Source organism: Prionailurus viverrinus, chromosome A2 (genome assembly GCF_022837055.1).
Source record: "Prionailurus viverrinus isolate Anna chromosome A2, UM_Priviv_1.0, whole genome shotgun sequence".
In the NCBI taxonomy this organism is placed as follows: Eukaryota; Metazoa; Chordata; class Mammalia; order Carnivora; family Felidae; genus Prionailurus; species Prionailurus viverrinus.
In genome coordinates, this window is record NC_062562.1 from 32,153,055 (window position 1) to 32,177,669 (window position 24,615).

The 24,615-nt window shown below is 43.7% G+C and overlaps 1 protein-coding gene across 10 annotated transcripts in view; it reads right to left on the bottom strand.

Moving 5' to 3' along the window:
* Nucleotides 1-1,491: 1,491 nt before the first annotated feature.
* Nucleotides 1,492-24,615, bottom strand: part of MAGI1 (membrane associated guanylate kinase, WW and PDZ domain containing 1) — a 639,927-nt gene continuing 616,803 nt past the window's right edge. For 3 of the 10 annotated variants that reach the window (XM_047848921.1, XM_047848919.1, XM_047848913.1), the window contains 7 exons: nt 23,209-23,502; nt 20,031-20,231; nt 11,544-11,637; nt 11,338-11,398; nt 10,295-10,438; nt 7,770-7,908; nt 1,492-3,708 (listed from right to left, as the gene is read on the bottom strand). In XM_047848921.1, the coding sequence (XP_047704877.1) occupies nt 2,975-3,708; nt 7,770-7,908; nt 10,295-10,438; nt 11,338-11,398; nt 11,544-11,637; nt 20,031-20,231; nt 23,209-23,502 (1,667 nt within the window). In that variant the 3' untranslated portion in view covers nt 1,492-2,974. Of the gene's footprint in view, nt 3,709-6,087; nt 7,909-10,294; nt 10,439-11,337; nt 11,399-11,543; nt 11,638-20,030; nt 20,235-23,208; nt 23,503-24,615 lie in introns of those variants that run through there. The other 7 variants (XM_047848916.1, XM_047848914.1, XM_047848912.1 and 4 more) reach the window with 4 other exon arrangements.

Below are 24,615 nucleotides of genomic sequence, written 5' to 3' on the forward strand. Positions count from 1 at the left end.
CGACATGCATTGGGTCATTGCACTGAGTTGGAGCCAGACACCCTCATTTGATTACTTGACCGTGATACACTTGAGACAACGCAGAGACAAGAAAGATATCAATCCAGAAGCAATAGTGGTTATGGAATGCATACATTTCCATGTATTTTTACAGTAAAAATGCATTAAAAAATCTTTCACAAAAGAAACTTAAAAAATACAAGTAGGGTGTTGAGTTCTCCCCCACCCCCCCAACCAACATTCTTTCAGGCATCAACTGTGTAACGGGTGGGTGGGGGATTCTTCAATGGTTTGATTTAATCATACAAAATACTCATCCATCATCTCTCATCAAGACATTTACATGAAGTGGGGGATTAGGGAAAGTAGGCTCACAAGAATCCGTCTCCAATCTAAGGTTACAGTAGTTCAGAGAAAACTAGATCTTTCTGCTTAATGCATAGTCCCTGTACAGTACAGTATTCCCAAAGCAAATCTGATGTGTGGCAGTCAGAGGAAACTGTCACATCAAGTCTTCACGGACTGGTGAAGACTAAGCCCAGGTGGGTAGCACACAGATTTTAAAATGTCAAATATCACCTCTGACGACAAGAAAGACATTAAGTTGTTAATTTCACGACGTACTCCCCCAAATCCACCTTGATTTCATTTATTTAAAACTCTGGACCACAAGCGAGAGCATCGATCATTTAACATCACAGATTTTGCTAGAAACAGCGAGAAAATTCCTAGCAGTGGAGCCTTAGGAATAAAATCCCCATGTGGGCTCCTAGGAACCTGATGAAAAAGAATGCCATTGTTCAGTCGTGTTCTCCCTCGGCCTCCCTACCACAGCTCAATGCTTGCTTCGCGTGGAAAACTGATAATAAAGATCGCGGTCACAGACCCTTTTCCTCCTTTGCAGCTACAGAATGTACACGGTCTCTGTTCCAGGAAAGGAACTAGTTTTGTACATGTCCACACAGCTATAGGTACTCATTCTATGTTATGTATAAACCCATAAGTCAAATAAAGCTATGAACAATGTGATATTTATATATGCATAGTGTTTTATAAAAAGATTGGCCCACATACTGCTTTTCATCAATACAGAAAGAGCATTAAGTCCATAGCACACGGCAAGAAATGAGTGAAGAACAGAACAGAGAATGCAAACAGAGCTTAATAATTCACAAGCAGGCTCCCCATGGAGGAAATGATGGTATCCAAACCGACTAAAGCTTTAGAGAATTACTTATATTGTCTCCCATTTTAAAACAGCTTTACATACCTGATTTAGATTACATTAAAATATATCCCAATGAATCAATTTGTTCCATATTCAGAAATATAAACACGTATCACATTCCTCACAGCTAAATTTTTTGTCATAAATTCTCTTTTATACAAGAAAAAAGGCAACAGTTGTTTTTTTTTTAAACAGGCTCTATTAATTACAATTTTTAACTCTGTACACACAAGGACTGACTGGTTTTCTCCATTTTTTTTTTCCTTTTTCATTGTTTCCTTAAACAGTACCATGAGAACAACAGTGATTGACTTGCAAAGTTGTGTGTCTGTATGGGAAATGCAAAACAGTACTACAGAAATACACAATGCATCCTAAGCAGCGGTTTGCTGTAGTGGTCCAACAGGTACAAGCAAACGTTTTGGCTCAGCTAGGCAGTAATCCATTTCAACCACATCCTGGGGCTATGAGCCGACCCAACCGCACCTCCTGCGGGATTGCGAAAGAATGGGTCATTCTAAAAAGAAAAAAATTGTTATGCTTTGTTCTGCTGTCCAAAGACTCAAAGGACAGGGTCATGAGGGCAGAGGTTTGCCAACTCGATCTAGAGCCACTGGGACTGTGTCTTGCTTTCCCTTTCAGTCATCCTGGAGACTTTTATTATGGTTTCAAAGGGAAATGGGCATTTCTAAGAAGAAGCACCCCGAACCCTCACTTTTTAAAATATCAACAGAGAGGGAACTTCCACCAGCGTTCATTCCCTTGCCCCCAGTGGGGCTTACGCTACACAGGGGGGAACGCACTTTCTGTGTGGAGGATTCTCATGGTTCCCTCCCACTGGGCACATGGTTCCCCATTCGATCCACTATTTGGCCTCAAATCAGACAAGACAACACAGGTGTTCACTGTTGGTTCCTTCCGGTAGTTGAGCAAAGCTGTGAAGGTGCTGCCTTAATGAGATCTTATCAGATATTGGTGATACTAATGAACCTGATCATCTATCCGTGCTTGGGCTATGTCTGGGCAATGGCGGCCAACCTTCTCCTGTCTGTGCCTTTCTATGGCCAGGGAGAGTACAAACTGTTTTCTGAACCAACTATGACTCGAGAAGGCAACATTTCTTTGTGCTGTGTAGTTTAGCTATAAATATCCTTCATTTGCAGTAGTAGTCTCTTCATACAGTTTAATTTTAGGATCATTGACAATCCTAATCTGTCCCAAAGAGTCCTCAGCTTCTACAAATATAACTTTTGCCTTTTTGCTCTTTTTTTTTTAAAGAAAAACTCCTAAACTACAGGATAGCACTACATCACTACCTAACAATCTACGTCAAATTAATTAAACTTAATCAATTATTTCCCTTAGAGAAAATGATCAACAGTCCTATTTAACCAGGAGAGAAAAAGACTGCCCCCCATAAGGGAACGATTCTTGACAATTCTACAGGTCACGTAGAAACAAAATTTATATCCCTTCGGGGCAGCATTTGGCAAATAATTTCCAAAAAAAGTATGCATTTAAAAATACTTTCTTTAATATTATACATCAGGCACAACACTTTTCATATATATATATATTTTTTTTCTTTTTTTCTTATAAGATTTCAAATGCATAAAATGTTTGTTGCTATTATAGGATCATCGGGGGTCGGACGCTTCCTCAAGGTAAGAAACTAAATTATTTCACGTTTGTGACCTTCCTCTTAGAACCTTTGACACGGTAAAGGTTGGAATGTGCCTCGGAGTCTCAGATACTGAGGTCGGTGCTACATTCTTTGTAAGGTCGCCTTCTCTGCTCGGGGGCGTGTCTGGAGCTTCTGCCCGCGTCCTGTCTCAGACTGGGCTCTTCCCTCTCTCGGTGGCCGACCCTGTCCTCCCTGCCCCTCTTCTCCAGGGAGCGCTCGCGCCTGCGCTCGGTGGACTTGGCCCTGCGCTCCGGCGAGCTCCCTCTCCTCCGCTCCGGGGACCGCGTGTGATCCAAGAGTCTTTCGAGGGAGCGCCTCCGATGGCTGGGCGAGCCGTCCCTCCTGCGGGTGGGCGAGCGCTCGCGCCTCCGCTCCGGAGACACGTCTCGTCTCTTCTCGTGCTTCTCCCTCCTCTCCAGAGTGGTGTCCGCGCTGCGGGTGCCTTCTCTGCGCTTCTCCGGGGACCTCCTCTTGGGGCCATTGGGCACCGGCCGCTCCGGGGGTGCCTCTCTGCGTCCCTCCGCTGCCCGGTCCTTGGGTCGGCAAGCCCCGCTGTCGGGTTTTCTAGAAGTTCCGTTCCATGTGTGATGCTCAGTGGGGTGTCTGATATACTCTCTGCTGCCTTTTGGGTCTCTCACGTGTGCCCGCTTTTCCCCATGCGGTGATGATTTGTGAAGATCGGGTGGGTAACTGGACTCCAATGACGGATGCGGTCGGCGGTCGGGGGGCGCGGCCCTCACTTCCGGAACACCTTGTGCCCCGGCGGCGGCGGGGCCGAGGCGGTCGCTGCTGGGGTCTGCCGGGAAAATACAGGACAGCCACAGTTTGGTACGGCAGGGCCTTCAGCCCCTGTCCCCGCTCCCACGCCTGAGCTCTCATTAGTCACAACAAACAAACAGCTAGCTGTTAAAGCAGGCAGAGCCAAAGCCAACTGAATCTCGGTGAAGAATGACTGCAACCACGAGGGTTACGGACTTAGTTCTTGTGGCTTTCGGCCTCTGGCTACTGTTGGCTGTGCTCAGGGCAGAGATCCTTAAGGAGCTCACAGCCGTCAGTGGGGACTCCAGTCTTGCAAGGCACAACCCAAACAGGGTAATCCAAAAGTACCAGAACATCCCACCCTAACTATCTCTTGCTCTGCCTTCCCCACCCACTAACCCTTGCCCCCTGCCCACCCTTCTTGCCCCCCTCCCAGCCCCCACAATAGAAAACATTCTTTTCTGTAAAGAATACTTATTTTATCTTGCTTAAAGATACTCTAGGTTATTGGCCTGGAAGGGCATGAGGGAATTTTGGGGAGTCTATATTTTGATCAGGGTCATTAAATGGGTGTATAGAGAGGTTAAAAAAAAAAAAAAGCCTGTGCGGTACGCTCAAGCTTTATGCGTTGTACTGCATGCAAAGTATACTATTTTAAAACACTTCTCTTAAAAAAAAAAAAAAATCCAGGGTGTGGGGCAAAGGGGATTATAGAGGCAACACAGCCGGATGTTGATGACTGGGACAGGTGACGGGTAATGTGAGGGTCCATGAAACATTCTACCTTTGTGAATTGTATTCAATACTTTTCTCTAATTTTGGGTTATGTTTAAGAAATTATTTTTAAAATGTGGAGTTTCCTGACAAATGAAAGGGAGTGGAATAGAGGTTGACATTAGAGGGGGTGCAGATGACATCTTTTAGAGGTACTTTTCTTAGTATTAGACTACACAAGGCAGCCATAATTGCATCCGGGGGGCTGTGGAGTCACTGGACTGCTCCTTACAACATCAAGGCATCTATATTTTAAAGCAGAACAGCCCATGGGGGCTCCTATTTATTATTAAACAATTTGAAATGATACAGCAGATGTTTTAGGTTGCATCGGGAAATCATGAAAGCTCTTTTCAAAGCAGGGATGCTCTGTTGCAACTAACACGGTAACACACATCGTAGGATTCCAGGCAAGACACTGGAAACACCGGAAACAACGTGCTGCCGTGTGGAGGGCAAACCAGGGTGATGCAGGAATCGCAGGACCTCTTTCAAGGATTTCGTGAGGCAACAAGGTCAACACGAAACAGTCTGTTTCATGAAAGATGCGCCAAAACCTAGGGTGAGTTTTGGTAGTAACGGGAATATAGCCTACAGCAGGGTTTGTAAATTTTCTGTTCAGGCTTTGCCGGCTGCACAGTTTGCCGTAACTACTTAAGTGCAACTCCGGTGTAAAAGCAGTGGTAGCCAACACAGAAAAGAAATGGGCGTGGCTAGGAGCCCATAAAACTTGACTTAGAAAAACAGGCTCTGGACAGGATTTGGACTCTGGGCCGTAGTTTCCCACGAGCTGACTGAGCAGAAAATGTCGTCCCTCTGTCTGACAAAGCCTTGCTGACCTAGGGGAGGGCCCTGTGATGCGAGGCTTGTTCTTTCTGTTAGAATTAACACAAACAGGAGCTTATGGGAACATTTTAAGATTTGGGTATGGGTAGGTGCTCTATGCTCACTCTCATAAATCTAACCTTGGGCTTCCTTACACCTACTTTTAAGGTAAGGGAGAGCAAGACTTCAATAGGGGTCAGCGGTGTACTTACAATTCAAAGAACGCAGGGTGCTCAGAATGAATTGCCAAACATATCAAAATAGAGCTAAGCAGAAGCAATGAGGAAATTAGGCCACAGCACAGAAACACCTAGTATTGATTGAGCTACAAACCGTAGTTTGATTATGGCCCATAAGGTAGAAGCAAGCCTCCCCGAGCTTTTCATTTCTCATACATGCAGCGATATTAGGAGGTATCATCGCTGTAGAAGGGAGGGCCCAGCACCAAGAACAGTCAGACAGAGAGAGAAAGAGAGAAAGAGAAAAAGTTGAACATTTAGATTCCCTATAACACAGAGGAAAGAAAAAAAATCTGCATTTGTTAACATGGGGCAAAGAGAGTTTATTTGTCCAGTCAGACAGTCTAAGGCAACACTCAAATAAGGCTGCAGAGACCGCAATCGAACAGTGACATTTTTCAGACAGCCATATAAGGTGACTCAAGAACCCAGACAATGGATGCATCCTTTTTTCTTGTTTTTTTTTTTTTTTTTTTTCAAACAACTGGAACAATGACAAGCTGGCATAGAGGAGTGCATTAACAATAAACAACAGAAGACCAGAGGTCCCTCCCTCCCCCCACCCGAAGACCGCGGCAGTTAAATTAAGTACAAAAAACTCATTACAAAAATAGCCTCACAGAGAAGCAGGTTCCAATCAAGTCAGAAAAATATTGGAACTTAACATATTATAACCCATTTGTGACTCTAATCAATAGAATTAGAGAGATTTAGTCCAAATGACGCATGAGACATTACAGCAGCACAAATCTGGCATGTTCAACCCTTCTTGGAAAAATGAGTATTTAAAGGATCTTTATTTTTAGCCCAAAGAACATTTGTTAGTGTTGGATTTTCATCCTCAGTGCAACAGACATAGGTTTTGAGAAGGTACACAGGTTATTGACGATGATTCTCAAATGAAATATCACATCCAACAGAAGCATAGGGAAGACAGAAAGGGAGACAATGTTACACAGTTTCAGTGGCATCGATACACCTAAGGTCAGAGGTTTAGCGCAGTGCACAGCTGTGACGTCTTAATGTTGTCAGAATACCTCCCCTGTGGTTGGCCTTGTCTAAAGGGGCCTCATCGGATTTCCTCCCTCCTCCCACCTTGGGCCCCTTGTAGTCTACACCTGTATGAGTGTCCAACACCTGGGAAGATTGTCCTTCAAAGGAGTTCTCCTTTTCTTGGAGCTGCCTCTGAATTAAGGATCTGATCAAGTCCAAAATGCAACTGGGAATTGTGCAGAATGACTTTCAGAAAAGAGGGCGATAACAGATCAATCCCTAATAAAGGGGACCAACGTATATGGGGACCATTCAATCACAGTTTCTATAGAAACTTTTGTAGACCTTTGGTTGGGAAGAGAAGCCCTACATCTAGGGCATAGATTTTTTTTTTTTTATTTTAAACAAGACTCTCAAATAAATAGGACATAATTATTATAAAATACAGCATTTTGCCATCAGAACACTAAGCTAGGTAAAGATCATTGCTGTTTACTCAAATCATGTCTACACATATGACAAAGGAACTCTATGTATAACCTGGCTTTCCCCATAGGAAAGGTATATAGTAACATGTTTCCCTCATGATGAGCACTGGGAATCTATTTCATCCTTTTTCATCTAAAAACATATGGCTAATATATCAACAGTTTCGTTTGTTTTAGAGTAGTGGGCTCGGGTGGTCTGATTGGGGGTAGGGACCAGCAAGGGGGGGCAGGGATGCGGAAGTGTCGTATACAGAGCATAAAGGAGGTGAGCAAGGCCCCCAAATCATCTCAAAATTTCACACCTCTTCAGTAAAAACATCAAGAAACCAAAAAAGAAAACAAAAAACAAAAAACAAAAAAAAAGAGAGAGAGAGAGAGAGAGAATTGTGCCTCAACATATCACTCAGGAAACCTGCTTTCCTGCTTCTGAAAAGGAGTATAGTCATTTTGTGCTAACAATTGGATCTGAGAAACAGTTTGGCACAGTTCAAACAAACATTCCTTCACTCTTGGTGGGACTAGACAGAACGTTCTCTCTGATTATCAGAAAGGGGCTATAAAGATCTTGTCTTAGGCCACGTCCCAGTCCACGTAAGCAAGCAAGAGGATGAAATGTGTAGAGATTTCAGAACAAGCGAGGCAAATAATCACATGGTGCGAAAGGCTGGTAAGACACTGGTGAACAGGGGGAAACAAAAAGACTTTCCTGCTGTAGTTCTGGAGACAAATTCATGGAGTCATGCCAGGGAAGGAAGGGATGTTTTCATAGTTTGACCCACCATATTCTGGTACGGAGCCGTCTCCCCGCTTCAGAAACAGACGCACCCTGCGGCCACCATTCTTAATCAGTTCTATAGCCCGAGAATGCTTCATGTTTTTGGTGGTCTCGCCATTGATCTCTAAGATTTCATCACCAATCTGCCAAAGAGAGGACAAAATGAGAAGATCGCAAAGGGCTTCACCGGCCGCTGAGGTGCTCTAGGATGTAAAGTTCTTCCATTTATTGATTTACTAAGTATTTATGGAGTCTAGTCCAGAAAATCTTCTGTTGCATAGTCCAGCAGTGAAAGTAACAAAAGCCTTTGCCCTCAGGGAGATGAAATTCTAATGGGAGAAAGACAATTAACAAGAAAATTAGAGAAAAATGTGTAGGTTAGAAAGTGCAAGTGTTAAGAGAAAAAAATAAAACAGTACGGAAAATGTTAATTAAAAATTTTTTTTTAACTTTCATTTTTGAGAGAGAGAGAGAGAGTGCGAGCAAGGGAGGGAGGGCAGAGAGAGAGAGGGAGACACAGAATCTGAAGCAGGCTCCAGGCTCCGAGCTGTCAGCACAGAGCCCGACGCGGGGCTCGAACTCACAGTCTGTGAGATCATGACCTGAGCCGAAGTCGGACGCCCAACCAAGTGAGCCACACAGGCGCCCCTCCTTCCCTTTGAACGTGGGCTGGAATTAGTCGCTTGCTCCTAACAAAAAGAATATGGTAAATGTGATGTGATATCAGTTCAAAGCTAAGGTTACAAAATACTTTTGGCTTCTGTCTTATGTGCCCCCCTTTTTTTTGTCCTCTCACTTGTTCACTCTGACCCATGTGCTGAGCTACCCTACAGAGTCTGTGATGACATGAAGGAGAGGTAGGGCCAACAGCCCAAGGGACACTGAATCCTGCCAGCTGAGCTGTGAGTGAGCTTAGAAGTAACTGCTGCCCGCGGAGAGCTTTCTGATGAGAACACAACCATGCCTATACAATGATGCTGCATTTACGATGTGTCAGCTACTATTCTAGGCACCGGAGATAAAGAAGTGAACAAGACAGGCAAGATCCCTGCTCTCAAGGAGCTTATCTTCCAGAAGGCAGAAGAGGAAAAGCACTGGCTTTGGAGATTAAGGTCTTGAATTCGAGTCCTATCACTTGTTAGCTACCAGATCTTGTTCAAATCCTTTAACTTCCTGGAACTCAATGTCTTATCTGTAGAAGGGGATGTTAACAACTCATTCCTACCAAGCTGTGAGGACGAAACTGGTCACTACTGTAAATGTGTCTTGAGAACTATACAGCATTACACAAAATACCATGGTAAGATTTCACTCCATCAGAAACTTTTTTGAAGTAGGCTAAGACATGGAAAAGCATAACCAATGTGTGTGAAACTTAAACAAATTTAACAAGTTTATATATTTCTTTGCACTTTCTTTCTTATATATTACTATGCACTATTTTTCACTAATTTTTTATATCCATATGCATGGTCCACTTTCTCAATTAAAAAAAAAAACGCTCAAAGGGGCACCTCAGTGGCTCAGTCGGTTAAGCGTCTGATTCTTGATTTCAGCTCAGGTCATGATATCACAGTTGGGGAGTTTGAGCCCTGTGTTGGGCTCCACGATGACAGAGCAGAGCCTGCTTGAGATTCTCATTCTGTCTCTCTCTCAAGAATAAATAAATATTTAAAAAATGTTCATTAAAATTCAATCCGTAGAAATTTAACAAGCAAGAGACTATGCCTCATATACAAATATTAAGTTCCCTACCTTTGGTCACTTTTTTCCCTCTTTCCGCTCGGGACCAGCTTCGTGCACTTTTTTCCTTTCCTGACCTGACCGTCTTGATTCCTCTTCATTCGTAGCAAACGGCTCCCTATGCATATGCTTCCATCTACGTGACCTATCCATTTTTTTTTTTAAGCCATCTAATCCCCCCCCAGAAAAGTGACACATGCATACACAGTAACAGATACCAGATTCCTAAAAAGAAGAGAGTGATCTTTTGGCATGTGTAGATTTAAAATTTGCAACTCTGACTACTGCAGACAAACTGTGAATGTTCCCGCCATGGAGATGTGGGGCCTTTCCTGAGGCAGAGTCGACCTGCTCCAGAGGCTAAAGTAAGACCTGGTGACTAGCAGGACACTGAATGGAGCTCACCACCCAGAACCTACAAGACGAGAGGGACTTCCTGCTCTCTAAGCATCCTGGTAAATCCTAGGATTTGCTGGGAAATGATGCGCCGACCATATGAGATTAAGTAGAAGAACTACGGACACAGGACTGATTTTTACTTCAGTAAGTTTGCATGAAATTCCACTTCTTCATTCATCCCTGAACAATCAGAAGGGCTCACCGAACTTTAGCAGTTACCATCAACCATGCTTTAGGGAGAAATACACCCTAGGCGGGAGTCATGCATTTTAGAGTGTTCTGAAAGCAGTATGAAATGTAGTTCTCAGGAACAAGAAGGTTCTAGCCACATCATGTCAAAAAGCCACTGGAGATGACTTATTTTTCCAGACTCCTCTTCCTACTTACCCTCATCTTTCCACACCTTTCTGCTGGACCATCCTCTGCTAAGCGCAGAACATACAGGTCCATGTTATATTCTCGGCCCCCTCGAAGACTAAAGCCAAATCCCTTGGCTCCTCTCTCTAGTTCCACAGTGTAAAAATCTTGCTCCTATTTAAAAAATGAAATGCGGTCATTCAGGGGAGAACGCATACCCACACATATTTCTTTTTCCCACCGCTTCCCAAATATTCTCCGAAATGGTCATCTGACACAAAGGCACCGTCTCTATCCCTCTTTTGGTGATTCTCAACTGTTTGTTAACATTCATTCATCTGACATATTCGCAGATGCAGAATCTGAAGACATTTCATGAGTGTGCCTGCCGACCGCACACCAACAGACGTGTGTTAAAATTTAATCAGTGTGGCCACACATCGTTATTTGTGGCGGGAAAACTCATTATGTGATGCCATTCTGCACAGGCCTCCCTGCCACGTGCCTGGAAAACAGCAGCAGTGTCTATGACGAGGATGCCAAGAGCGACCGCCTCCCATCTGAGGAGTGGTTCCCACCCAGGATGAGGAGGAGCTCGAGTGGGTTAGTGAATCCATGAACGGATTACTCCCAAGTTTCCTTCACCTGCGTATTAATGCATTCTCTCCTAGCACCCTGCCAGACAGGTAGCTGGCTCTCCGGGTCTCACCTGAAATTCCCACGTCTGGGAAACACCTTAACAAAAAAAGACATCTCTTGGCATAAATACAGGCATGAATACCCCGAGTAGCGATTAGCACTTTTGCTCTTTCTCTGATGGCCAGTCCTTGAGATAAGTGCGGTTCTTTCTTTCTTTCTTTCTTTTTCCCACCTAGAAGAGGATTTCTAGGAATATTTTGCAAAGGTAGTAACAGAAAATGTCATTTCCTAGCCAGCTAAATGTGAGCTCATATTTAGTACAACCTCTCACAAAAGGTTATTTATTTTAATTGGGGGTACCTTATAAAAGATAGCTCGTAAAAATAGCTTCAGAAAGTTGGAAGGAAACAGAAAAAAAGAAGAATGGCCCTCACCTGTGTTGCCTGGGGTGCTTTGAACTCAAACTGAGATTCCGGCTTTGGTTTGGTGGTATTCCTGCCAAAGCGAGAGAGAGAATCGTAAAAGCAAAGCAAACCATGAAACCAAAGGGAAGAAAACAAAGTCAAGGATGAGTATCATCAGACCAGGAGTTAGTTGTTTCCCCTTAAAACTAACAAAAGCAACCAAAGTTATGTCTGACCTGGTCTCCTGGGCCCCTTGCTGAGAAGGGGCGTGTGTGGTGGTGATGGTGGCAATCTTCTCTGCGTTGGTCAACAAAGTGGCATTTGAGGACTCTGCAGGGAGAGGGAGAGAGAGAGCGCAGCAGAATGAGGGCCCCAGAGGAGAGATCATCAAAGCAGGAGGTATGCAGAAGTCCCACATCTGAGTGACACGCCTGGTTTCCCTATCACTGTTTGAAACCGTCCTGACTGGAATTTCTAAGCAAGAGTTCACAGAACCATTCTAAGATATTCTACGATGTGAGAGCCACGTACGCCCCCATTACCCTCCTCCCAACCGACATCCCCGCAAATGAACGGAGAAGTTTGCCCCCAAAAATGCTTCCCTAAAATTGTAACCGAGGGAAGTGTCTCTCCCTCCCTGACACTTAAAAATGGCAGCCCCTTCAAAGCACGGCACCACACTGGCATTACTGCCCAGGATTGGACGGACTAATAACAAATGTCTCTATTACTGTTTCCTGCAATTTATCAGCAATATGAGCAGAGTCCGCTTGATTTCCTCATGTGAATATTACAATCAGAAGTGTGCTAACATCTTGATAACTACACACACACACACTCATCTACCTTCCTCCCCAGTGCTTTTAATGAAGCACAACTGAAAATGTAGACTTCTACACAGATCTCGTCTAGAATCACTGATGAAAAATTAACTTTAAAACCTGCATTAGTTAGAGGCAGAGTTTGTAAATAGAAGTTGTATAAATCATGAAGCCACCCTAATGGAATGAATATAATTATATTCTTAGGTAAATTGACTTTCTTCTCCGCTAACCACATTCATAAGCAACTTCATTAATCTCTAGAAGTCTGGAGATCCAGAATTTGAAAACACTCAAGACCATGCCCTACAGACTGCACACCAACATGCATGTATTAAAATTTAATCACTTATATAGTGATGGTTATATATTTTTTTACTAATTATTTCTCCATTACGATCAAAGCAGATAGCAAGCAGTTATGAGCAAGCTGCACTTTAGTACTTAATTTTAGGTTGACTATTTGGAACTTGCCATCAATCTTCTCATCAAGAAAATACTACATGTGGTGCTTAGGTTCTAAGATTAGGCTCTGAGTGCCTATTTAATTCCTAGTGGGCAATACAGCCTACAAGTTTCTAGGACTCCTACAGCTCACAGTAGGCATCTTAATGCTTTCAGAATACATATACCTGCCCATAATGTGTAACAAAGTTTCTATGGGAAAATGTGTTAAGTATTCCCACCTGGGACACCTGGACGATATCTCTCCACTGCAGTCCTGAGTGACAATACCTCCCAGAAATCCCAATGACATGTGGTCTGTCCTCCATTTTAATTTCCTAAGGATATTACGCAGCTTGGGTCTGGCTTCCTATTATTTGATTTCATTACACACAGTTGTTAAAGTCACGGGCTTGGGGCGCCTGGGTGGCTCAGTCGGTTAAGCAGCCGACTTCGGCTCAGGTCATGATCTCACAGTCCGTGAGTTCGAGCCCCGCGTCAGGCTCTGTGCTGACAGCTCAGAGCCTGGAGCCTGTTTCAGATTCTGTGTCTCCCTCTCCCTGACCCTCCCCCATTCATGCTTTGTCTCTCTCTGTCTCAAAAATAAATAAACGTTAAAAAAAAAAAATTAAAAAAAAAATAATAAAGTCACGGGCTTGAGATCCAATCCCCCTTTCCCCACTCATTAGCCATATGTCTTATTTTACTCCTCTGAAAGAAGGGGATGATGACATAATTCCCTTCCCTTTGATAAAAATATTTGAAAAGCTGAGTATAGTACCTGACATATAGGAAGCACTCAATACATGAACTGGACTTATGGCTCTCGCTACCACTTCTAGTTTTTATTTTATGACCGTGGGAACTTAAGTTACACTCTAAAACGAGAAAGTTGAATTATGATTTTAAGTTTGTATTTCAGCCACAGAGCCTGTGGTTCCCACAGTTGAGGCACAGGATTACTAAGAAAATATAACAGATCAAGTGAATTGTAATGTAATCCCATTCATGTGTTAGGCCAAGTTTCCCATAGTCTGTTTTCACCACCGTTTCTACAGATTCTGAGGGAAAGGAACCTGTGGTCAATTAAGGGTCAGAAATAGTGGCTGAAACAGAGGGAAAAAGTTTTGTGTGTCTGTGCTTTGATTTTCCTCTGAGCAGCCTCAGGTTCTTTACTATGCCAATACGCCTGGCAACCCCGAGCTGGGGAGGTGGTGTTTCTCAGGCTTAATGGGAGGCAGCTTAGCAGAATGGTTAGGAGTTCAGATTCCAGACGCTGACTATCTGGCCGTGTGTACCCCCAGCTCGGCAATTTACTGGCTGGTACTCACGCCAAGTCACTTCAACTTCCTTTGCCTCAGTTTTCTCTTCTGTACACGCATTATATCCGAAGTATCTCAGAAAATCCGTGCAAAGATTAAGGAGAAGACAGTGTATGGGATAGGGCCTGGCACATGAAAACCATACAAAAGATGATCACCAGATTTTTTACCGGGAACATGGATTTCTGGGATCGCAATATTAAAAGCATATTATTGGTACATTTTTATGACTGCAGTTAACGAGCACAACCAAGGTGATTAATCTATGTGATATGCCATCAAGTACACGCACTGTCAGAACAATGGACTAAGAGACTGCACTGCCTGTACAATACGATTCCCCAGAAGTTTCATCAACCCATGTATTGGTCCTTTAAAAAAATTCATATTGCTCACTGTAATTAATTTTATGGAGACTCTCTGGGAAATCACAAGATTGTTCGGGCCATGGGGAAATCATAATCAGGATACCAAAAAGAACGTTTCGTTGTAATTAAAGTGATTATAATTACTGAATTGTGCAGGAGTTTCCCTTTTGAGTCCTTGTGTGTTTGTGGTACCCAGGGTTTTTCTAGGCAGGTGGGATCCCATTCTGAAACAGTGTTCTCTCTCTTTTTTTCCTGCTGTCTTCATGATTTGGATTGAACATTAACTTTAAGCATTAAAAAAATTAACATTTATATGCAAATGCTTTTTTGAGCTAGCTGAATTTCCTCCAACTGCTGTCTTTCTTAAATCTATGAACCGCCACCATTTCTTCATCATTTATGATGCGCCAAAGACTGTGCTAAGTCCATTTCCACTTGTACTACCCCATTTAATTCTTACAACTCAATGAAATAGGTTCAGTTATGACCCCACTTTACAGATGGAGACACTGAGGCTTGGGCAAGGTAGGTAACACGTCCAAAGTCATCTGGAGAGTCTCACTTCCACGTGTAACAGAATTACGTGTCGGTGTCAGGGAAATCACATTTAATTGGCAAGTGCCTTCATTTTATTGCATAAGCACCACCAACTATCACAAAACTATACAAAATACAAAATACCCTGCTTTGATTCTACATTTTATGGGCCATCTTCTGAGCACTGAAATAATTTTTCACATGCTCTGGATTTACAGGATGCATTTTGAGTATCAAGAGTTATACGCGGGGGATGTCTGGGTGGCTCAGTCGGTCAAGCGTCCGTCTTCAGCCCAGGTCATGACCTCACTGTTTGTGAGTTCAAACCCCACACTGGGTCCTCTTCTGTCAGCAAAGAGCTCACTTTGGATCCTCTTATCTCCCTCTTTCTCTGCCCCCTCGCCGTTCACCTTCTGTCTCTCTCTCAGAAATAACAAACTAAAAAAAATAGTTATACTCATTTTATTAAACTTTTAACTCTTCACCTAGAATTAAACCAAGACTTTGCGTTGAAATTTTCTCTAGCTTTTTAAATTACAGAGTTGAGGCCCGTTATCGCAAATCTATAGCTCCATCCCAAAGCAATATGTGCGCCATATAATGAGGGCCTGATAAAAGAGCATATGCCAGCACAGTATTATGAAGGGATGTCAATGTATTTGACTTCTAAACCTCAAAGACAGATGGACAGATTGGCTATTTTTATGACAAATTCCAGCAAGTATCCTACATCCTTTATTAAGCAGTGTTTACACCTACTTCAGCTCTCCCGGAGGAATGAAAATGGATATTACTACACTTTCCATAGCAATCATGTCTCAAGCAAAGCATATCCTAGCTCTCAAGGCACTGTCACGGTGTTGTGCTAAATCAGGGCACTAACTTCTGACAGGATCTTCTATCTTGGGTTTCAGTATATCTCTATGACAAGTGATTACAATTCCAGCCTAGTCCCCATGTTAATACCTTTAGCCTCCGTTACAGAATCCACATTACAAAGTCAAACAGATCAACAAAGGATATAATCGTTCCCTTAAAATATTTCATAAATATTTTAATGCACGAAAACAGATGTAATAAATACCGGAAGGAAGGATTCGAAAATTTGAATCCCATAAATATTTGAAGTTCGGGGAGACCTAAAAAATGTGTATGGTCAAAACCTGTTCCTTTTGCCCTACTGTCTTGCTAGCTATCATATCCACAGAGCCCTCTATTAAGATATTTATACTATTCTATGCCTTTGCCAAGGAAATAGAAATGTCTGGGCTGCCACACTTTACCTCCAATATCAACAAATACTTTGAATCAGAGGGATGTGAAGTACAAACCTAAGACCTTAATATAAGTAATCTATTTTTAAGCTTCTAAATATTCATTACCTTGAACTTGATTCAAACTGATGGCTCTGCGTTAGTCTGACTCAGCCAGGGTCTGCCCCGATTAAAGTCTCATTCCCCCCAGATTTCACAGAGTATTTCTATAGAAGGCAAGTGGTAGGAAGCATGTGTGGTTTGACTTGTCAAATTTAAGTTCAGATTCAGTATGTTCAGCTATTCTCCGGGCCTTTCTGCGCTGTCCTCACATATTTACTATCACTTCCCGTATTTCATAGGAGAAGAAATTCTGCCCCCACTGCACCTCCCACGCTGGTCCCAAAGATAGTAAAAGCAGAGATGGTGAGGACCCCCCAATCTAGGCCTGTCCAACATCTGTGAAGGCAGGCCTTCTAGGAACATGATAAACTAAATAAAGGAGAGTCATGTTTCTGAGCTTTTGTTGAAGGGAGCCGGTGGGGGAAGGGAGAGGACAGAGAAACATGAGAAGCAGAGTGAGGGAAAGTACAGACTGACATAAGTGAGTTGGAGAAAGGACTAGGTGAACGATGACAAGAGAAAACAATCAGGCAACAGGAGGGAGGGACAGAAGTGGATTCTGAGTGGGTTCCAAGCACTGTCTAAAAGACATCTTCCCATCTTCTTAAAGTGCCTCCTAGGGTTTCTGACAATAGCACTCTGGAGAAGACGGGTCTCTAAGAACTTCAGTCTCCTCCTGAGGACCGTAGCACAGACTGTCTTTGGGCTATTTGATGAATTAAGCATTAGTGTGAAAGGTGTGAAGGAGGAGAAGTCCCTAACACACCAATCCCTTTTACCCTACAGTCTAGCACATCCAACACACCTTCCCAGACAGGAAGTGGATCTGCCACGTGTTTCTTTCCCATTATCAAGCCATAAAGGTCACTGTGTCTTCCAGGTGTTGGCAAACTTCTCCTGGATTTGCATCTCCTGGATGTTGGAATGCTCTGACATCTCTCCAGAAACCCAACTCCCCTGCTTCAATTTTAATTTGTAAGATGGCCATTTTTGGCTCCATTAAAAAGATGAACATCACAAATCTATCCTCTGTTAGACCTGATTTCCTTTACCTGGTCTTTGAAATTTACAAAGTAATGGATGAAGGGTTTTACTATCATGGCACTGAATTCCTGCAATATTTTGGGATGAAATCACACCCTGGGCAGCACAAATCAGTCCTCAAGTACACTGTATGAGTTTTAATGTTTACTTTCTTCCTACCAAGAGGGTGTGGGATGTGTCTCTCTGATTTTTGTATTAAGTACTGAAGTTAAAAAAATGTCTTTTTATTGGCAATTGCTACTGGATAATTCATCTTGAACTATATTTTTTTGGGTTCAAGTTTTCCGAAACTATTCTCCACTGCATTAAGTCAACATCTAGTATGTGCACAGTAGGATAAAGTGCTTCTGCATATTTATATCTTTCCTGACTTCAAACTCTTTTTCTAGGCCCTTCCTTCAAGGCGTACTCTCCTTCCTTCCTTCCTTCCTTTTTTGGACATTATCATTCCCACACTAAGACCGACCAATATAGACATAGCAAGTCAATGCCTGTGTCCTGTTTTTTTAAATTAGTTTTCTGAAATCTCTGTAGGGCATGTACATCAATATATCTAAATTTATATACTACATTTGGCTCTCTCACTAAATTTTTCTGGCTTCCTTCATTCTTTCCATTAGAAACCTATGTTCTATCAACTTGTGATCACATTCCTAAACTGTAATTGCCTTCCAGAGTGGTGAACTGGCAGAATGGACTCCTGACCACACGGTAAATTACTAACCATGCATCTGAGGCCGGGTATAGGAGATGAGCAATCAAGAAGCTATTTTTTCCTCCACATTTGAGTTGGGTATTTTTGGTTCAGAGGAAATTCTCTGCTCTTAGAACCAACAATTTTCAAATATTTATTGTTTGGTTTGGGATTTATTTTTTTCTCAAAGGCACAATTTACACCACTTGAATTTTAAACTAAAAAGGATCACCTTCTCACAATTACAAAATACTCCTTTGAGGGGCACGTGGCTGGCTCAGTTGGCAGAGCATGCAACTCTGAGTCCCACACTGGGTGCGGAGATTACTTAAAAATAAAATCCTAAAAAAGATTCATTTGGTGAATTACTTCCAATAAAATCTCTGATTTTCTTATTTTACAGATCAGTGACAGGGAATTTTTATCACTCTATCTCCATAAACCACATTCTCCTCTTGAGAAACACTGACTTTAGAATATAGATTTTATTTTATAACACATGTATAGTAACAACACCACCAACACCACCAAAAGACATTGAAACACCGGAGACAAGTATCACTCTCCTCCCAAAAGCAAAGTCTGCTGAGAATGAAGTCAATATTCAGGACTAAATTCCCTGAAGAATCTATACATAGTGACATCAGTGTATCAACTTCATTTTTATTGAGAATAATGAATATTGATATTTCCTGCTATATAGCTTTATTTTGTAGGGGGCTGTCCTATATACTGTAGGATGTTTAGAAGCATTCCTGGTCTTTCCCCACTAAATGACCTTAGCACCCATTCCAGACAGTGTGCCCAATGTCCCCTGGGGAGCAGAATCACCACTGGTGTAAAATAAACCAGATTTGAATTAATAACCAAACAAACTAACAAATAAGAACAGGCCTACTTTAATGCAGATATAACCTATCAAAAATAGAGGTTTTATTCTTTTTTCATCCACATGTAAAAATTAGAGACAAATCAAGTAGGCACAAACCCTAAGAATCTCTCATTTAATAAAACACTTCTGGGGCACCTGGATGGCTTAGTCGGTTAAGGGTCCAACTCTTGATTTTGGCTCAGATTATGATCTCATGGCCATGGTATCAACCCCTGTGTTGGGCTTGGTGCTCAGTGTGGATCGTGCTTGGGATTCTCTCCCTCCCTCTCTCTCTGCCCCTCCTCCCTTGAGCACTCGCATGCACATGCTTTCTCTCTCAAAATAAAATAAACATTAAAAAATATTTTAAAAAACTTTTTATATGTTCACTTATCCTGAGAGAAAAGAATAGTATTGGCTCTGAAGTGTCATTATGTAGGTTTTATGTCACTGTATCACAGTTAAATTTACATTTTTAAAAATTTTATTCACTTGTTAATTTAATTTTACATAGGCTTCATACCCAACGTGGGGCTTGAACTCACCACCCTGAGATCAAGAGTCACATGCTCGGGGCGCCTGGGTGGCGCAGTCGGTTAAGCGTCCGACTTCAGCCAGGTCACGATCTCGCGGTCCGTGAGTTCGAGCCCCGCGTCGGGCTCTGGGCTGATGGCTCAGAGCCTGGAGCCTGTTTCCCATTCTGTGTCTCCCTCTCTCTCTGCCCCTCCCCCGTTCATGCTCTGTCTCTCTGTCCCAAAAATAAATAAACGTTGAAAAAAAAAATTAAAAAAAAAAAAAAAAAAAAGAGTCACATGCTCTACCAACTGAGCCATACAGGCACCCCTCACACAGTTACATTTTAGTGATTTTTTAAAACTCTTTATTCATTTCCAGATAGAACATCAGCGGATCTTTACCACTGTATTCAAACTACTCTATCATTTTAAGGACAAGGGTACCAAAACCAAAATAAAATGGGGAAAGTTGAGATTTTCTGCAATGTTTATACTTGCAGCAAGGCAGGGCCCCAGGGAAAGAGGATTAAGTAAACGGAGTGGAGGGGCAGGTAAGGTTTAGTAACAATGGCTCATGACGGGTATGTTCAGTTAGGGATGGATAAGGCTGCTTCGAAATCGACACTATTCAATTATGTGAATACTAACGAGAGAAAGAAAGAGACAGAGAGAAAAGGAGAGATACAGAAAGAGCTAGAGAGAGAAAGAGAGACACAATAGGTATACTTTACCATCCCCGGGAATGATGCGGAGGGTAACTGTGTTTCCTGCTTCCTTGATTAGGTTGACAATGTCTGAATGGGACTTGTTGGTGATGGAACATCCATTCACTGCCAGGATCCGGTCTCCCACTTTCAGCTTGCCACATCGGTCAGCGGGACTCCCCTCAATAATCCGACCTATTTTGTGAGGCATAGCCACACATGCATTGCCTGCTTTGATATTGAGTTTTTATTTTTTTTTTTAAGTTACGTGGGAATATAGTGAAGGGAGGAGAAAAAGGGTTGAAAAGGGAAAGAGAAGGTTAAGTGTTAATTAATTAAAGCATTAAGCAAATGTTATTAAAGGAGAGCTCTGTGCCGATGGTCAAAACATTGGCAGTACTCAGTGCATCTGTGGAAGGAGCTGCCGCCCCGGAGTGATGGCTCCTAGCTCCTTGCCCCATTCCAAATGAGGGGGAACCCCAGCTTCCCTCCTCCTTCAATTGGTTACAAAATTTGTGATAGTTAGCAACTTCAAAGACTCTCGAGTGCCCCAAAATAACTCGCCATTGGCTTATTGTGGGTCTGCAAATGTGAGACCCAGAGCTGGGATGGATGCTTTACACACTGTGTGTTCGTGTCACTTCACTTTTGCCAGCTGTTAAGCTTCTGCCAATGTTTTGTTCTTTCTCCATTTAGAAAAAATAATCCCTAGGTGTCTGGGGAGGCCTAAGAGTCAGCTACCACCAGAAATTCCATCTGAAAACACCTAATGGACAAACACTTAGCCCTTCTGCCTTCTATCCGGAATGATGAAAGCTTTAGAAAAAAGGCATAATTACAAGAGATGAGCCAACAAAAACACCCAACCTTTTATGACCTTTGCTCAATCAGCCTGTCGCGTGCGCTTTCAGGGTAAGGGCCCGAAAGGCTCATTAGCGCTGAAATCCTCCACCTTCCTCACAAAAATCCCCTCAAAGGACAGTGAAAACCTGGTACCTACTCAGGCTAAGGACAGTGATCCGAAGCTGGATTCAGATCCTTCCTCAACCCTTTCCTTTGATCATTTCCTTTCTCATTATTACTTATTGCATATCTACAACATGAAAACCAGGAAAAGTGCATTTGAAGACGAAGGTTTCTAGTGCACTGTGAGGCACCCCAGGTCATAACCATGTGCACTGCTAACTTCTAGCGAGGGGTGGGAAATTGACTGTGAGGCCTGGCACAGGGTCTCCAGCTAAATGCATAGTTCCCTATTTCGAGAATTCGTCTTTCTGAGGACTGTGAAGCAAGCTACACAGCTGCCTCACCTTTTGGAAAGGACGATAAAACGGGCACGGAAGACACTGAAATGGGCTAGGCTCTTCTGTCATAATTCGGACCTTGGGGATACCATGTGGGGGGAAATGCATCCCAATTTCTTTGAATTTCAGCGTATCTGCCCGCGTCTGTATCACGGCACGTAAGGTCAAGGCCACAGAGCTTTTAATAGGGAGGCAAATGGTTTTTTGGAATCCAACAGGCAGGTACGGAAAGCCTCCGTACTCAAATTCAAGGTCCTCATTAAGTTTAGTGCATATCCACAAACAACTCACAGGAGAAAGGTATCAAACAACAGGTAGGAGGACAGCTCTGTAGAGTGGGAAACAGGAGTCTCATGCAAGGTATTAGGGAAAGTTGAACTTGTTTATTGTCAGAGCCAGAGGGAAACAATCAAAGACCAAATTGTGAGAAGACATTCAATATTCATTAAATAACACATAACCTCCCACCTGACACATCTATTTCGATGGAGAAAAGTAAAACCAAGAATTCTAAAATCCTGAGAAGATCAAGGGGTGCATGGGGAGGATCAAACAATGGGATTTCTTACCCCTCTCTGCCTTGTTCGAATATTTTTAAATTACACAGAAAAGCCCCCCAGATTAATTTACAAACAAAGCCCCCAAAAACCTTGCCTTGGTGTCTGGTCATCCCTTCGTGACATGCTGCGATAACTTTATTAATGTAGCTCACAGAAGCGTGGTTAGTAACGGGCGTTTGTTACTGCAGCCACACATGCATAGACCTGACTGACTCACGGACTCCTAATGAACAGACTTTAGGGAAATGGCTTTTGCAGGAAGCAACATACAAAGGCTAAATGAAGATAAAGGGAGTGCTACTGGATCCGAAAGCTGAAGGGACAGAGCACCTGGCCTGATCTCGGCCAGCAGTGACCTGGGTCACTGGTCATCGGACTCTTGGGGACAATTCCTTTGCAGATAGAGCAGAGTCCATTTCAAAGCCCACACAGCCCTGCCCCGTCTCTCATCCCATTCCTTATTAATGAACAAATGTGCCTGGGAGATAAACACATGACTCTTTATCTAATGAAGATGATGGATCATTTCTGGAGTACATTTTTATCATCCATTCTAATAGGAAATAGATTCATAGGTTACTAGGTTCCTGGACTTATGCGGGTCCTGTCTTTGCTAGTACACCCATCAGTTAACCTTCTCAGAGGCTGACAAGTGCATTTCTCCATACTCTGCTGAAACCTCCAATATCCGGATGAGACAGGTAAATCGGCCCTGCTAGAATTCAAGGGCAGTGAAGGCAAATGGCTCTGAACTCAGGTCTTAACCAGATCCTTAACCAGACAGGTTAAAAATATTTAACATTTAAAAATTTCAGATGGGGAAAGAGTAGAGAAAGAACACAGGTAAGGTGGAACGGGCACTGCATGTAATTATGTTTACTCCTTACACCTGTATTGCTCCCTAGGCATTTCTGTAAAACCATAAGCTTAGGCTAAAAACCCTTACACTATTGAGGCTTCTGCTGTTAATGATCTCCTACTCAGGACCTCACAAAAGGCTTTCTTTGACAAAGACTGCCCACTCTACACTGTCGAGGTTGCTCTCCAAGTTTCAGGCAAATATCATTTATGCTTCAAGTTGTTTGTGTGCATGTGGACACGCATTCTGCATGCCGCTGAAAGGTTAAAAAACAAAACAAAACAAAAAAAACCCCTCAAAAGTCCCACCTTCAGGAGGGGAAAAGCTACAAAACACTCTCCACCCCCAATTAAGACTTCAATTACCTGAAGCGAAAAGCATGAAGGCATTTCTGTTAATGAGATTTTGGCCATCTTTCACTTGCAACGCAACGCACTTGCTGGCATCCCGGGAAGGTCCGGAGGGCGGACGGGGACACTCACCGAAAGTCGTGCCGGCCTCGGGCCTGCTCACCGAGGACACGATGACGAAGCCGAAGCCCTCGTTCTCGCCGCGCCGGATCTCCACGTCGTAGGGCTGCACGGCCGCGCTCACCACACCGCTGCCGCCGCCGCCGCCGCTGCCGATGCCGCTGGTGCTGCCGCTGCCCGAGCTCACCGTGTTCAGGGAGTTCTGGCTGCCCTGCGGGGTGCGCTTCTCCTCCGTCAGGGACGCCGGCTGGTTGCTGCTGTGGTGGGAGGAGGCCGGCGACGGCACCTCGTTCTCGGCTTTGGGGGCTGTGCGACAGAGAGGCCCGGCTCAGCCTCGGGCTGCTGCGCCTGCCTGCCGGCCGGCCGGCCAGCACGGCAGCGCCGCGGCCCGGAAGGAGGCCGCGGCCCGGAAGGAGGCCGCGGCCCGGAAGGAGGCCGCGGCCCGGAAGGAGGCCGCGGCCCGGAAGGAGGCCGCGGCCCGGAAGGAGGCCGCGGCCCGGCAGGCTCCGGACGCCGGGGACGCCGGGGCCGCTGCAGCCGTGTACAAGGCTCTTGCACTGTATCCACCGCCACGTGAAAACACCCCAGGGGACGCCCAGCTCGTGTCACTGACAGCACCCTGCCTATCAGTACCCACTCTCAGGCTCAACTTGGCTGCAAGAGGGGCCCACTCGGAGCTACTGCCAGGGGCACGAATCACAGGAACACGAACACTGGTGCAGGGGTGGCCTGCACCAGGGAGGACCGCCACCTTCGCTTCGGAGACCTTGGTGCACTTGTCACTGCCCACAAAAGTCACATTTCTGCTCCGCCTTCCAAGCAGCTTTGCTTTTTATTTTTCCATCAGGCAGGACCCTGTACGTTGGCCTTGCCATTAAGGTTGCCATATTGTGGGATTCTTGACAACACCTGTCAGAGGTATACTTAGTCTCTCTCCCTGGTTTCCAACTGTCATTGTCCACTCTGATCACACTCCTGGGTACATTAGCCTCCGTTAGGATTCCAGTTTTACTGCTTTATCGGGTGACAGGGTAAAGCACACCTAAATAAGTCACAGTAAGAGGTAGGAGCCACTTAGGTTTGATGCTCCCAACGAAATGTGTGTTCGAGTTTTGGGTAAGGCATTTATTTTTGAAGCTTCTCCCTTCATACATTTCTTTTTATTGTGGGAAAATATCTGTAACATAAAATTTATCATCTTAACCAGTTTTAAGTGTAAAGCTCAGGGGCATGAAGCATTAAGTACAGTCACAATGTTGTGCAACCGTCACCACTATCCGGCTACAGAAACTTTTCATTTGCCACAATTAAAACTCTGTACCCATTAAACGCTAATTAGCCATTTTTCCCTCCACCAACCCCTGGCAATGACCATGCGACTTTCTGTCTCTATGAATTTGACTACCCTGTGAATTTGAA